The sequence below is a fragment of the Rhipicephalus microplus genome, chromosome 3 (assembly GCF_043290135.1).
Source record: "Rhipicephalus microplus isolate Deutch F79 chromosome 3, USDA_Rmic, whole genome shotgun sequence".
Taxonomy (NCBI): Eukaryota; Metazoa; Arthropoda; class Arachnida; order Ixodida; family Ixodidae; genus Rhipicephalus; species Rhipicephalus microplus.
This window is the reverse complement of record NC_134702.1, coordinates 79,321,630-79,336,093: the sequence shown is the minus strand read 5'-3', so window position 1 is coordinate 79,336,093 and position 14,464 is coordinate 79,321,630. Positions and strand designations below refer to the sequence as shown.

Sequence of the window (14,464 nt, the reverse complement as noted above, 5' to 3'; positions counted from 1 at the left end):
TATTCCACGAGGGCAGAAAAAGGTTATGAGAGCATTATATTTGACAACCACTTGTTAGCATGAAGCCATAAGGAAATTTAAGAAATTTTTTAGAATGGAAAGCTTATTAGTTGAAGAGAAAAAAAGGAACATTTTTAACCTGGCAACATTACCAATTATCCACGTTTTCCAACCAGAGAATATTGGAAAATACGAGTGAAGGCGGCACCAATTGTGGCAACTGGTTGAATACTCAATTTACTTGCAGAGTCGTGCTTTCTGAGTGTTAATGAAAAAAAATGGGTGAATATCGTGCTTCAGTTGCACATTAAAGGTGATCCAGTGGTAAAAATTTATTTGGAAGCATCCACTATGGAATCCCTTTTGGGCAGTTTGGAAGTGTTAGAGTAGTGACAAATATTTTCAGATTGTTGCTTTAGCTAAAAACAGTGATGTAAGAAACCGTAAGGAAAGTATTGTGGTGCCTAGGAATGCAGAGAATGTATTTTGGATTTTGCTACTTTAAAAAAAACAACTCAGTTTGGGTTTTGATATTTGGGGGAGCGGCTTCTCTCTGATGTGTAATCTCACTGTGACGTCATGGGAAGACTGCAACTTGTGACATATTAGTGACAGATCCATCGTCTGCATATGGCACACATAGACGGTGATGTGTGAGTTATCGTTCAATGATCCCGACAGTAATTTTTGCAATTTAAGCTGCATACAGAACGCAGGGGTTTGCAAACTCAGTGGAACTGTGTTGTCTCTTCAGGGTAATGACCGTTGCTGTGAGGCTATCTTGCGAATGCTGAGCAACAAAGACATTAAAGTCTAAGTAAAATATTTTATACAAGCTCTTTGGCTCCAGTGTGTATAGGGCGTTAACACTGCATACCAAGGAAATGAAAAGCGTCCCTTTTATGATGTCTTAAAGCCAGTTCAGTACTGCTTTAAGCCCAATTACTGAATTTCGAAAGATATCGTGTAGCAAGAAAAGGCTTTCAAGACCCAATTCCCTTTGTCTACCTTATATTATAAACCCTTTCTTCAGCAGGATATTAAACATTTCACTCGTGCACACTACTTTTGCATTGTTGGAATTGTGGCATGCCTTTCCATTTGCAATTGTCGGTGAATGCGCGCGCTGCGGGATTGAAATTCGTTTATCCCGTACAGGTGGTCACCGCCCTTGGTCGCACATGGCACCCCGAGCACTTTGTGTGTGCTCACTGCAACCAGGAGCTGGGCACCAAGAACTTCTTTGAGCGGGACAATGAGCCCTACTGCGAGACAGATTACCACAACATCTTCTCTCCACGATGCGCCTACTGCAACGGTCCCATACTTGATGTGAGTGCAGTTTGGTGTTGTGCATGCCTTGCTGAATGATAATGCTGTAGTGAAAAACCATCTGACTGCATAGTCTTTCAAATATTATTTTTTGGCCTGCAGAGTTTTGTGAACCAGTGTGTGTCACCTGATAGCTGACATAATAAAAAAGTGGGAAATAACGACTTTCGTCAAGCCATGAAAGCTGGAAAAACGAAAGACAATGAGGGACACTGTTTTTCCCAGCTAGCTTACCATAATGTCTTACACATTGACACCGTTGCTTTGCGTAAATACTCAGTTGTTTGTCAGTCAGGAAGAAAGACGCTGCATTCTGAAAGAGCCAAGTACTCAGTCTAGCAGTTTTCAGGAACATTTACTTTATAAAATAGGCTTAATGCAACCATGTTCATACAATTTCTGTTCTGCACCTTTTATGTTGTAATGTCTCATATTCACAATCTTTACCAGAAACTTGAGCAGGAGCATCTGAACCTATTTTAACTGCCTGCAACAGACATACCCCAGCCACTGTGTAGTTGCTGTAACAGGTTATGGCACCCTTGTGCATACAGGCGTACAAAAGAGCATTTTTAACCGACCAGACCGGTGCAAGTCTCAACGCTTCCACTTATAGTGAAGTTTGACAAAACGAGACATTCACCCAACATCGTATGCGGCTTTTTCTTTTTTTCCTCTCCTTTGCACAGAAATGTGTGACCGCCCTGGACAAGACATGGCATCCAGAGCACTTCTTCTGCGCCCACTGCGGGACGCAGTTTGGAGAGGGAGGATTCCACGAGAAGGACGGCAAGCCTTACTGCCGCGACGACTACTTCGAGCTGTTCGCACCCAAGTGCGGTGGCTGCAACAGGCCGATCACGGAGAACTACATCTCGGCCCTGAACGGCCAGTGGCATCCCGAATGCTTTGTCTGCCGCGTAAGTACCGCTTGTATCGATCTTTACTCGTCAGTGGAGTTGTTCAGCAAGTGTCCTCACTCAGTTGTGATGAACTAAAAAATGCAAGCTCAGCAGATAGAACTGTGGCGCTTGCCAACCCTTCACATGCGAAAGACAGTTGTGCCAGCTACTTTCCGCTTAAGCCCTAAGTGCCTTTTCTCAGCTAATGTAACTGCCACACACCTTAAGAGTTGAATGTTCACCATTGCTTCATAGAACATTAGGTTTGGCTAAACAGCAATGTCAGAATCCCTGGCGAAACTTACTAGGATGTTAAAGTTTATTACCTAAAACCAGCGTCACAAGTGTGTGTCTGTATTGGAAAAGTCAGCTATCTAAAGCACTCTACACTCAAAAATCGCTTCCTGTCATGAAAATGTGAAGGGAAATCTATTTACTCTTCCAGAACAGCAAATGCTTTCACAGTTCGGGATGGCGTTTGCTCTTCCATAGTAGAGTATGAAGTGCTATAAATCATTAACACTTGTTCTAATCACAAAATAAGGCTAGTTAGGAGCACTATGTGACAATTTTGAAGCCATGCCATGAAAAATGAAATTGGAGCATGCTGGGAATTGTGACCTGCGCATCGAGAATGATGGGGACGGGGGGTAGTGGCTTACGGAGGCTGGGTGCACCCGCTCGTCACTTCTTGTTGTTTTGCCGTGAGCCTGCTAAACAAGAATAAAACAGAAACATCACGGTAAGTTGGACACAAACACAAGGAGCTAGCAGCTTCAGAGGAGGTTCGCTTGTGGACGGTAAGCGCGCTCCCTTGTATTTTTTTTTTTCACCTTGCATGAAAATTGAAAAGTGTAATTGAGTAGACTATGTATGCAAATTTTTTTTGTGGGAGAGACAGCGATGGCTCTGAGTGGAGCTGATATTTTTCTTAAGTTTTAATCGAGTATAAACAGCAAGAACAGTCAGCAATTTTGCAGACCTGGTGCAGTCAGCACACCATTTGGAAACCTAAGTTTGTTCGAGCTGCCAGCGCACATTTTCAACTTCAAGTTGAGTACCATGCTTTAAAGAGTTATTGGCACCACTTTTGAGAGCCTGGCTTTATTCCACCACGGAAATCTCCTGTTTGCTGAGATAGAACTGAGCGTGTGTAAAGCTAGAGAAATGCTGATAAGATGAGACCGGATTTTAGGCAAGTGCCTACTTTGTTTCTTGCGTTCTATATCACCCCACTTCAATATACAAGTGGGAATTAGGTGTTTAGAAAGACTCGTACAGTATGTTTTTATAGTACCTATATATGCATACTTTTGCGTTTGTGCACAGAGTGGCTTTAAAGCCTATGAATGCCTATTCTGAAAACAGTGCCTATATAAAGACCGTTTAACCTGAAATATTGCCTTTGGGTTCACTTTGAGACCAATATTAGTGTTACTGGAAAACACTAGACTGTTTGGAACTCTATGGGATTCAGCATGGACCTCCGGTTCACAAACTTCTGGAACCAGGTTCCTCTGGACATGCTAGTCACGAGCACGGGCCTCGTTATTAAATTGATCCACGGCACGGCTTCGACATGCTCAAGCCCTTAACAGACCAGAGGAAACATGCTTGCACCACATCAGATTAAACATCACCTATACAAACTACTTTAAAAGCAAGATTAAACTGTTGAGCTCACCATTGTTCGTTCAATGCAACATTTCAGGGGACCTGAAGGACGTTCTCTGTGAATGCAGGCGAGTAATGCTCATCAGAGGGATGGTCTTTGAAGGCAGCTTCACACCTTCCGTGCGCTTAGAACTGAAACATATTCGAGGTCCATGGCAAAGCAGCGTCTGTGCGTTACACACCACGAAAGAGTTGTTGAACTTGTCGAGGATTACGAGCCTGAAAGAATCTTTGCAAACAGTGTCGTTTCTGTGTGTGTAGCTGTATGTGTCGGGTGAATATCAGTGTATATGTCATAACCAGCACCCGTAGTAGCATGTCAGGTGAATAGCCAGGCTCACATCTTTAGCTTTTCACTTTTTTCTCTCTCTCTCAACTTTCTTAAAACAACCGCAAACAGCAATGAAGAGGGACGCACCGGCCGGCATACGCCACCGCGCTGACCTGGCGCGAATGGTTGGCGATTGCGAAACCGTGAAGAGCCGTCGGGGTAAAGAAGAGCGAAAATCGAAATAAAGAAAAATGTGATGGGCACGCGGCTTTTGTTTTGTTTGTAATTTACTTCCTGAAGGAGCCCTCCAACACCATTCAACACCTCCCCTCGGGTCTTTCAGCGGTGTGGCTAACTGCTCCTGTGCTTCCCTTTTCAGCCATGCCAAAAAGAAAGAGACCCAGGAGTGTGTTGATTCAACTGTGGACGCTTGATTTGCATGCTAGTGAATAAAAGGAGAGACTGTGTTTCACAAACAGTGTTGGACAATAGACAATTGCACGGCGATGTTCAGCTTTTGGTGCCCTTGCGATAAACAGTAAGGTTTCCTGCTTTCCCATCACAGATGCAGCTCGCGCAAGTCGTTCGTTTTGAAATTATTTGTACTGATGTAAAAATTTATTAGGTCTACGCTTAAGACGTTGGAGCCTCAAAATGTGTTTTGCCCCCCTATTTCTGACACCTAAAATGTTGTTTGCCTATCTTCGGTGCCTAAAAACGCTTCTTTAATACCTGAAATTGTCGCCTTTACTGATAAGTTATTTTGACATAACAGTAAATTTCCGCAGTGTGCACCCACTGACATTGACACACGTGTGACATCAGGCTTCAGTGTCAATTTTTGCGGCTTCTCGCACCAGTATGGCTGCAGTGACTTCAGGTACCGAAACATCTGAAAAGACCACTCGTGCATCACCAACAGAGCTGCGGAAAGGGGCGCCTGTGAAAACGTCACGATATCGTGTACAGGCATGTGATGAAAAAAATCGTACCGTGTCACGACGTAAGGGTACAGTAGGAACCAATACTGCATTTTAAACATGTTGTCATTAATTTTTCTGACCACACTCACGCTTACCGGAACATTTCCTAGACTCTTAGAGGCTTAGCCTTTTATATAATTAAAAATTTTAAAAAAGGGGGAAGTGGGACATTTTTGTGCCAGTACTCGTAGACATAGGGGCCAGGGCTGACAGCCCGCTACAACTTGCTGCAATGAGCAATACTGCTGGCAGTCATTGCCATGCTGAGAAAAGTTGTTTCACACAAGCAGAATGTGACTGCTGCGATTAGAGGAACGAATAATTTGTTCCTTTCGTGTGTGCAACAGTCAGTAAGGATTTTTGAGCAGGCCATGCTTGTAATCAAGCTTTAGCCACTCGGTGTAGAACATCCATGATACCTATGTGGCACCTGATATTTATATATTGATTTATTTATTTATGTGTTTATCATACCTTGCTCCCTCTGAATAAAAGGGAAATTCTTAAGCACTTGTTTTTTTCTGTATCCGACACAATATCAATTAGACCTTACAAGACAATTATGCCAAAAAGGCGTAGGAGTTATTTGTAGTAGCTGTGATATTAATGGGAATAAAGTAAACTGGGCAAAAAGAACACTCGCCGCTAGCAGGGACCAAACCTCTAACCTTCGGATTCCGATATTTGTAAGTTTGATCCCTTCCGGCTGCATATCACAAATGACAACCCCTGCACCTTCCTTAGCATTATTGTCTTGTTCTCATCAATATTGTGTCTTACAGATTCTGGTTAGAGCATGGTGTAAGGGAGTATAGAAAAGTATTCTACAAAGTATTATATACGTATAGGATACAACGTAATATTGAAATTAACAACCATAATAAAACACTAATTTCAAAGAAGATGCAGTCAGTCATTACACGTACATCAAATGTGGAAATGGCTTATAATTCATGATAGTTGTAGGGGTGTAATTGGTCGCAGAACATACCGCTGTTAGTAGCAGCAGCTGTCACGTGGGTGTGTACTTCCTTAGGACGAATTGAACATAGCGGGCTGCGTGACAGTACCGTGAAACTCGTCCATTTGCCTCTTTGCCTGCGAATATACTGAAGTGCCGTCGTCACTATGTCTGGTCACGTGCAGGACTGCAGGCAACCGTTCAACGGCGGCAGCTTCTACGACCACGAGGGGCAGCCCTTCTGTGAGACGCACTACCACGCCAAGCGGGGCTCGCTGTGCGCGGGCTGCCACAAGCCCATCACGGGCCGCTGCATCACGGCCATGTTCCGCAAGTACCACCCTGAGCACTTCGTTTGTGCCTTCTGCCTTGGCCAGCTGAACAAGGGCACCTTTAAGGAGCAGAATGACAAGCCGTATTGCCACGCCTGCTTCGAGAAGCTCTTCGGTTAAGAAGCTCTGCGGCCGAAGGGGTTCCTACAGTCCCACCACCTGGACACAGATGGCGTCGCTGCCGCTACTACTGAACATTGTAGTCGATGACAAGCTGAGAATGCAGTGTAATAATAAGCCAGTGTTCAAACTATAGAATGAGAATTGACATACCAGCAAGGTATATTAACTTGCTTTAGGGGCCTGCATTGAAGGCTCTAACAGGCGAGGTGCTGTGCTGTTAAGCATAAATGTGCGAGATCAGTCCCCGGCTATTGTGGCCAGGTTTCCGTTGTGACGAAAGGCAAAAGTGCCTGCATACTTCGATTTTGGTGCACGCCGAAGAACCCCAGGTGGTCAAAGTTAAAGTGATATCCATCACTACGATGTGGCTCATAATTTCCGTGCTTCTTGCATGAAAAAACACAAAAACATTGTTTGTTTTCAGAGACTTGCTTCGGCATCGGTTGTGGCCAGAAGTGATTTCTTTCGTTGTCAACCTGTAGTGTGGTCTCTGTGACTGCGGTACTTTTCTGCCTAGCATGAAGTCATAGGTTTGACTCCGTGCTGCTGCAAGCAGGTTCCGGCAGGTGCAGAATGCAAAAGCACTCTTGCACGTAAGCAAACATCAAATGGCTTCAAATCATTCGAAGATCCCAGCCGTGGCATCTCTCGTAGCCGTTGTGTTGCTTTGGGATGTCGCACTCTCCAATTAAATATTATTTTATTTTTCAAAATTCAGAGTATCTCTTGTAAATTATAGTTTTGACCATCTAGGAACTTGAGATAAACTCAATGCTCTTTTGTGCCAGGCAAAACTTGTACTGATTTCTTAGGTTGTCACCCAGCCCACACGTCGTGGTGCTGAAGGACTTCTGCTTGGACTGAGCCTAAAGCTTGTCTACTCAACTTGCCTTCTTTTGTTGGAACCTTCCATTTTAGAACAGTTGCTGCTTTCATGAGAGGTGCAAATTGCGAAGGGATAAAATGCGAAGATGTTTGCGAAAATGCTTGCATCGCGAAAGTTGTGGATTGTTTGTGGCACTTAAAATGCTTAGGTGATTTTTATGTGTGACACGTTCGAATGTATACCAAGCAATTGCTCACAAGCCAATCTCCTCTGATTTTTACTGGCACTGAAGACTGTTTTGTAACACTACAAAGAGTCTGGATTATTGCGTCCTCTGTACCTTTATGCCACATTTTTGTCTTATTTTGTGCAATCATGCCAGACAAACTCAAGACATGACGAAACAAGGCAGAGTGTTGTTTACATCTGGTTGCTTGAAGTTGCCACCTGTCGAAGTTGCAACCTGTTGAATACATAAAGGCGACACGTGCACTGGCCAGTAGGCTACTTCCAGTTTGTTCTTTTCAGTTTACATCTCAGTTTGGAGCAGTGTTGTTGTGACTGTTCTGTTCGAACTTTCCGCATGCACTATGTAATAACACCGGCTGTTCGTGCGCTGTGCGCTACATTTTAGAAGGACATACTATAGGGGCACTGGAACGTGCAAACATGACAAGACTACGACTACGACAGTTTTGCCTGTTGGGTTCAGGAGTAGTGGCAGCAGCAGCAGTTACTCAACTGCAGAAAGTGGGTGGGTACTTTGATGCATTTTCTTTCGGCTAATGTTAAGTTTTTCGCCTGTACTTTCTCCTTTTTTTTTCTTCTTTTTTGCGACAATGATTGTTATGTTTTGTACTGTCAACTAGTTAATAGGTAAGTGTATAATAGCCCTTCCTTCCTGATGCTATGTGGGAGTCGTGCCTCGCAACCAACTTGCAACAAATATGAGAAGGCTGTGTTGTTACTGGGAGTTTCTGTCCCCATTTGATGCTTCAACTGGGCCGTCTATTAGTTGATGTAGCGGTCTTAACAAGTCCCAGTAGGTCATCCGATACTTCTTTTGCGACTGGCTCGCCGATGCTTCCAACATGCCATGAGTAGAGTTTACAGACTGCAAGAATTGTTCATCGTGATGTATATTTTGCAAGCCTGTGGCTTTAGCCTAACAAAACTGTAACTATTGGCAGATATTTGCACTTGCAAAGAATCTTATAGCAGCCTCGCCCATCTGTTGGGGAACAGATGCGCACATTGTCAAAACTATGTTTTGCTTCGAGCGCAACTTCTCTGCAAAATAATTGGCAATTCTAGTGAAATGTGCATGTGCTTTGCTACCCAAAGTTTTAGGCTCATTTAGAGAACATTGCCTTTTAGCTAAATGTTTCTTGACAGGCTTAGTGCTCCATGATGTTTTTATTGTTGGTATTTTAAATGTGGTCCTTTTATGGGGGGGGGGATGCTATATGACAATTCTTTACCCCTTTTCTGTCGATATATACATGTGCAATGCATTATATCTTTATTGTCCTGTCTCCAAGCTGCTTGTAAACAACTTTTTCTCATCTTGTTTGATTACAAGAGTGCCTAAAGCAGAAATTGCGAGTGATTCGAACATTTACAGTGAGCAGAAGGCTATATCTCTGCTGTCAGCAAAATGACTGAGCCACCACAGTCTTTTCACATTCAGAGATCACAATGGTATCTATATTGTTAAATGAAAAAAATCGCATTGCTACAGCAAGTGTTACAGTGCAAAAAGAAATTATACTTGAATTACTTAGTCAGTGACGTATAATGCTCTGGTCAATTTCTGGTGCCTTCTATGGCACATAAAACAATCTTACCTTTGCCACGCACTACAAACACCCTTAAAGTAGACAGCAACAGGCTTCATGATGCTATTTCCAGCCTTGTCTTTTCCGTAACCGCTGAATGAAATTCCGGAGTTTGGCAGTTCTCTGATAATGTGACCCTAGGTCCCGTTGCTGGATAAGTTTACAGATTGAGATGACAGTGCAATGTAAGGAACATAAGAACACCTCTTGTTGGCAGCCTTGGCTGAAATTGGTATTTGGCACAGTTCTGCATTTTTAAGTTTGCAATACAATTTGTACTCAACATACTTTATTCTCACCAGTTCACTGGTGGTTCTGTGTATAAGGTGGTTTTACTGTATCATCTGTCTAGTGTAGCAACACATTGTGCCAACGAATTCTACTCTTCCAGGAATGTATGCTGCTCATGTCTCTATCCCAACGAAAGCGTAGCTCAGTCAACATATGACTTTAACGACACAAAAGGCTCACGTACTGACAAATGCTACTTGACACACTACTCTCATTTTTAAGTTGTTGGCTGGTACCTGAATTTTCTTTCTTTTCTCTAGTGTTGATGTTCTTGTTGTTTCCCTTTCAAAGTAAGTGTTTGTGTGCACCTCAAAAGGTTGTGGTCTGTGCGGGGCACACACTGCCCCAATGTCATGGCAAAACGATGTGAATTGCACCATTCAGAACACGTGATTCAGTCTTTTGGCAGCCACTTACACATGTAGGACATTTTAGACTTTGGAGTCAGTTCTAGCAATCCTGAAGATTTCTTGTGCGCCCAAGGCTTGTTTAGCGTTTATCATTTCATGTTTTAATTGTATACTGTAGCGCACTCGTGTTTTAAATTTTGGTGCAGTCAGCACGTGGTAACCCTGCTGCACGGATATGCGCAAGGCACATACAAATGTCTTGGCAACTGCACTGTACTTGCATACACGGGGTGATGACACGATATTTAAGCCTGGGGTTTCTATCAGTCTTTTTATACATACTGTATACATACTATATACATTATATATACATTACCGCAGGGTGATGCTACAAGAACTTGGGTGGGATTCTCTCTTCGTGTAATAACAACATGTGTTTTGGTAATATTGCTGAGTGTGCTAGGCCTAATGAGCACTATTCTCCATCGTAAAAGTCATCCACGAATGTAGAAGTTGCTAAGTCATGTTGAAGTTGTGTTGTGCATTTTCACACTGTAATGAAGGCTGAACAGTCTGTGTATGTGTGTGTCTTTGATGATACGCGAAGCAATTTGTGCAATTTTTAGTGCTGCCAGCATTGTTCACTATCAGTGTTCTATTTTTTTTCTCCGATTGGCGAAAGCTGCTACCACCTTCACGTTGCGACTGTAATGTCGAGGCCTAACAAAGGAAGCCTTTGTTTGTTACTGGGTGTGTGTTATTTCATTTGCTTGTATAGCATAACAGGCTGTAATTGCCAAGAAATTGTGCAATTGCAATTCACTGGAGCTAGGTCATGGATCAATATGATAGTATGTGAAGGAGCAATAATTGAAGGACACTTTGTAAATTCCAAAATGTGTTCCGTGAAAGCTTGTCACTGAGATGAAGGTCAGTCACAGAGGCGTACCAACTCTTTCGCGAGTGAGTGGGCAAACCTACCGCACTCGTCAGCAGGAATATATATATATATATATATGAGAACCTACAAGGCAAATCACCACAGCGGCAATCTTGGCAAAATTTCACTATGTTGTAACATAGCCCTGCAACAATTTCATTCTCCCGTAAGAACATAATTGAGTGGTTACTGTTGTGATCGAAAACTGCGCTTCACTTGTGGGTTTCCCCAGCGTGCAGCGAAGAGTGACCACTGCCAAAAGTAAGGGGGCTTGCCCCCCCCCCCCCTTCCCCGGCTAATATGCCTATGGTGAGTCAGAATGAAACACTTGGTGAATTCCCCTTCTTGCACGAGCGGTCGGATTGTGGCAGCGCTACAGGGGAGACTCGTGCGTGTGAGAGCCATCCAACCAACTCGAATGCTGCAACGTGACATCTGCACACATGCCGCTGTGCCGTCATGTGGTTGCTGAGAGAGTTCAAGAGGGAGAGAGCCTTAATCTTACTGTTCGAGCATTTAGTACAGATGAATAACCAGCAAAGCTGAAAGGTGCAGTCCGGGTTATCAGGGGCTTTGATCTGTAGAAGTGCCTTCTGTTGTCACTGTTTTCATTTGGATCACTATCTCTAAATGTGTGCGTTATAGTTTGCATTTGGTGACGTTAGCAGGATATTAAGCACACTTAAAGGCCTTCAAGGGGTGGAATTTTATGCTGCGGTTGATGTAATCCCAAGTTATATATGCTGACAAAGCCAAAAGAGAATGCCAGTGCAAGTGCGGAAACTCATTGAGGTTGTGCGTGTTAGCATCCACTGCACAGCCAGATGCAGCCGGTCACCATGAGTATGAGACATTGAAGACTTTCACCTTAATATAACAGCAGTAAATGCACTATCCAATTTGCAAACTGCACTTTCACCAAGCAAGTTATTGAAGTCTAGGTCCGATCATTTCTTCATTCCTTTCACACATGCTCACAAATTACCATGTGTGCTGATAACTTTGTTTGGTAGAATTTTTTTCTTATCTTTCAAAAATATTAAGAATGTGTTGCACTGAAACAGGTCTAATCTTAAACTACATTTACTACTTAGGCAATTTTAGCTATCAAAGTGTGATTGAATGTTTCCAAGTTAGTGTACTTAGAAATGTGCAGATGGCTCAGAAGGTCGCCTAACAGTATTGCCAAGAAACAACGAAAAATTTCAATTGATAATGAAACTGCTGATGCCACTAAATAGCACTGCAACAAGTATATCTCAGCGTGTTTTTCATTTTATTTTTTTATAACATATTTCATGCAACATAGTAACCCTACTGAAGAACAGCTCAGGTAAGCTGTGTACTAAGTTGTAGTAAAAAAAAAAAGGACTGCAACACAGCTTGTGTTGCAGCCCTAAACTAGCCAAGGCTTTGGTGAGATTTATCCGGGCATGGTGTCAGCGAAGAGCTATCATCAGTAACAGCCAACAACACAGCTCTACTAGGCCATCGAAATGCAAAGCCAGATGCCAACGTTGGTAAAAGCAAACAGTATGGAGGGACGTGTGTCAGATGTGACGAATATAGAAGTGCTAACACAAAAAGGTTGAAGCGTTCAAAAAGGTTCGGGCTTACATATTTTAAGAAATAACGCATACTGTGGCAGGACATCCTGATGTAGCTGTGCTAACGGTGAAAAAGCAGGATAGGAAATAATACAGGAAAGCACTGTTTTTACGCTATCGTTTTGGACATTTTCATGACCACATGGAAACGTTCACAAGTACCAACTCTTCTAAATGTCTAATCTGCTGACTCCTAGCTTTAGCTTTTCCTTAACATGAGTGAAGCTTGTATGTAGAAGATGCTTCAACTAATGTGCAGCTTTTAAATGTTCGTCTGCAATTGCCACGCATTATTCTTGCATGTTCAATTGTAAGTTCAGTTTGCCAAACATTAAAGTAGAATTTCTGTCCTAGCTTATAAAGTGTGAAGTCTATCGCAACGCTTCACAAGAAAAATTTGAGCCAGTTGATTTTGGTTCATGCCCTTATCTTTAGATGTAATAGTAACAACATTTAATGTCACATTATGCATCCACACTTTATCATAGGAAATTGTAGTTTTACAGAGACATGACACCATCAATCTGTGGAAACTGCATTGTCAACTTGTAATTCTGAAATTCGAGTATGGGGAGCCAGACTACTCATGGTTTCTGATGGTGTGGCATTCAATCTCTTCAGACATGAAATTACAGACACGAGTAAAATCGGCAGTGTCATAGAATACAGCAGTGTTCACAGGTGTTGGCCTGGACAACGAGTCAGCAGGTGCTACAAAAAAAAAAGCAAACACTACGGTCGCTGCATGGATGTGAGCAGAATAAATATACTGGAGTAATATTGCAAGACGACCAAGTTGGTGCGTACATCGTAACTTAACTTTAGCACACACTGACACACAAAGAAGATGGTACAACACCAGCGCTAGTGTTGTACCTTTCCTTTTTTTGTCCGTGTGTCAGTGTGCGCTAAAAATAAGTTACGATGAATAAATACATTACAAATGAAATCGCATTTTCGATTTTTTAGTATTGTGCAAATGATTACGGAGAATACCTACAGCTGTAGAAATGGGAATGGTGTGTGCCGCAAAGCGTGCATTTCACCAGCATGCATATAGATGAACAGTGCGAAAACACATGAGAAACAAAAAACTGCATAGGACACAGGTTCTTCCCTTTTGCCTCTTGTTTTTGTTTTTTCCACTGTTCATGCATCTATTATACCAACTAGGCTTGCTTAACACTACTGAAAAACAAGCAGCTCTTGCATAAATTGCCGAGAATTTAATGCGGACTCCTTCAGTGCTTCCAACGCAAGCAGTGAGGCTCAGTGACTACATTCAGGACCTTTTGTGCAACCCAGCACCCGACTCCACATATCCAAGTGTCCACACGAATGTACCACCCGGCATGACAATATTGTTAGGCAAGATGCACGGGTTGCATTATCCTGATTGGGAGAAACAAAGTGCAATGGCACAATGTGTATGCGTGCTGCACAAGTTTGCACCAGCGTAGGTCACAAGTGAAACATGCCACACGTAAAGCATCACACGCCGGCTCGCGTGTGTCAAATCTCGAGCATGAACTTGAGGTGATGTCTCCTGCTTATTTCTATGCCACCCTTGGGGTCTATCGCTCATAGCTTGCTGATCCCAAACTGCAGCATCAGTCTGGTCACTTAAGAAGTTCAAAAAGAACTAGCTCAAGAAAAGAATGAGCCACAATGTTCTCTTCCTGATGCTGCCATTCATCTGCAAAGTGGACGACGTAAGGACAGCTACCAAGTAGAGCCTTTCTTTAAAAATAAAATAAATGATTGAAACTTGTCAGACACAGTCACAAGAGAAAAGAAACAGGCCAGTTCTCTTGTGTTCACGAGCATACTACTTACCCTATTTTTTACTTGAAGATTCAATTGTAATGATTTTTCACTATCTGTGAGGTTCGGTTCTCATTTTCTAATAGCTCGGAAGGCTTTCACTCTTGCCATAATATTGTGCAGAAATTTAGGTTTAATTTTTATATATATGTAGCATAACTAAAGTATAAATATAGACACCTTTGCCAACCCTCATTTTTGTTGCAAAGA

At 42.7% G+C, this 14,464-nt stretch overlaps 1 protein-coding gene across 6 annotated transcripts in view; it reads left to right on the top strand.

The window, feature by feature from the left end:
- The window catches only part of Pax (paxillin), a 79,864-nt gene extending 69,235 nt beyond the window's left edge, over positions 1-10,629 (top strand). For 5 of the 6 annotated variants that reach the window (XM_037424155.2, XM_037424154.2, XM_037424158.2 and 2 more), the window contains exons 7-9: positions 1,159-1,332; positions 2,022-2,252; positions 6,309-10,629. In XM_037424155.2, the coding sequence (XP_037280052.1) occupies positions 1,159-1,332; positions 2,022-2,252; positions 6,309-6,575 (672 nt within the window). In that variant the 3' untranslated portion in view covers positions 6,576-10,629. Of the gene's footprint in view, positions 1-1,158; positions 1,333-2,021; positions 2,253-4,308; positions 4,448-6,308 lie in introns of those variants that run through there. The other variant, XM_037424159.2, reaches the window with a different exon arrangement.
- Positions 10,630-14,464: the final 3,835 nt, after the last annotated feature.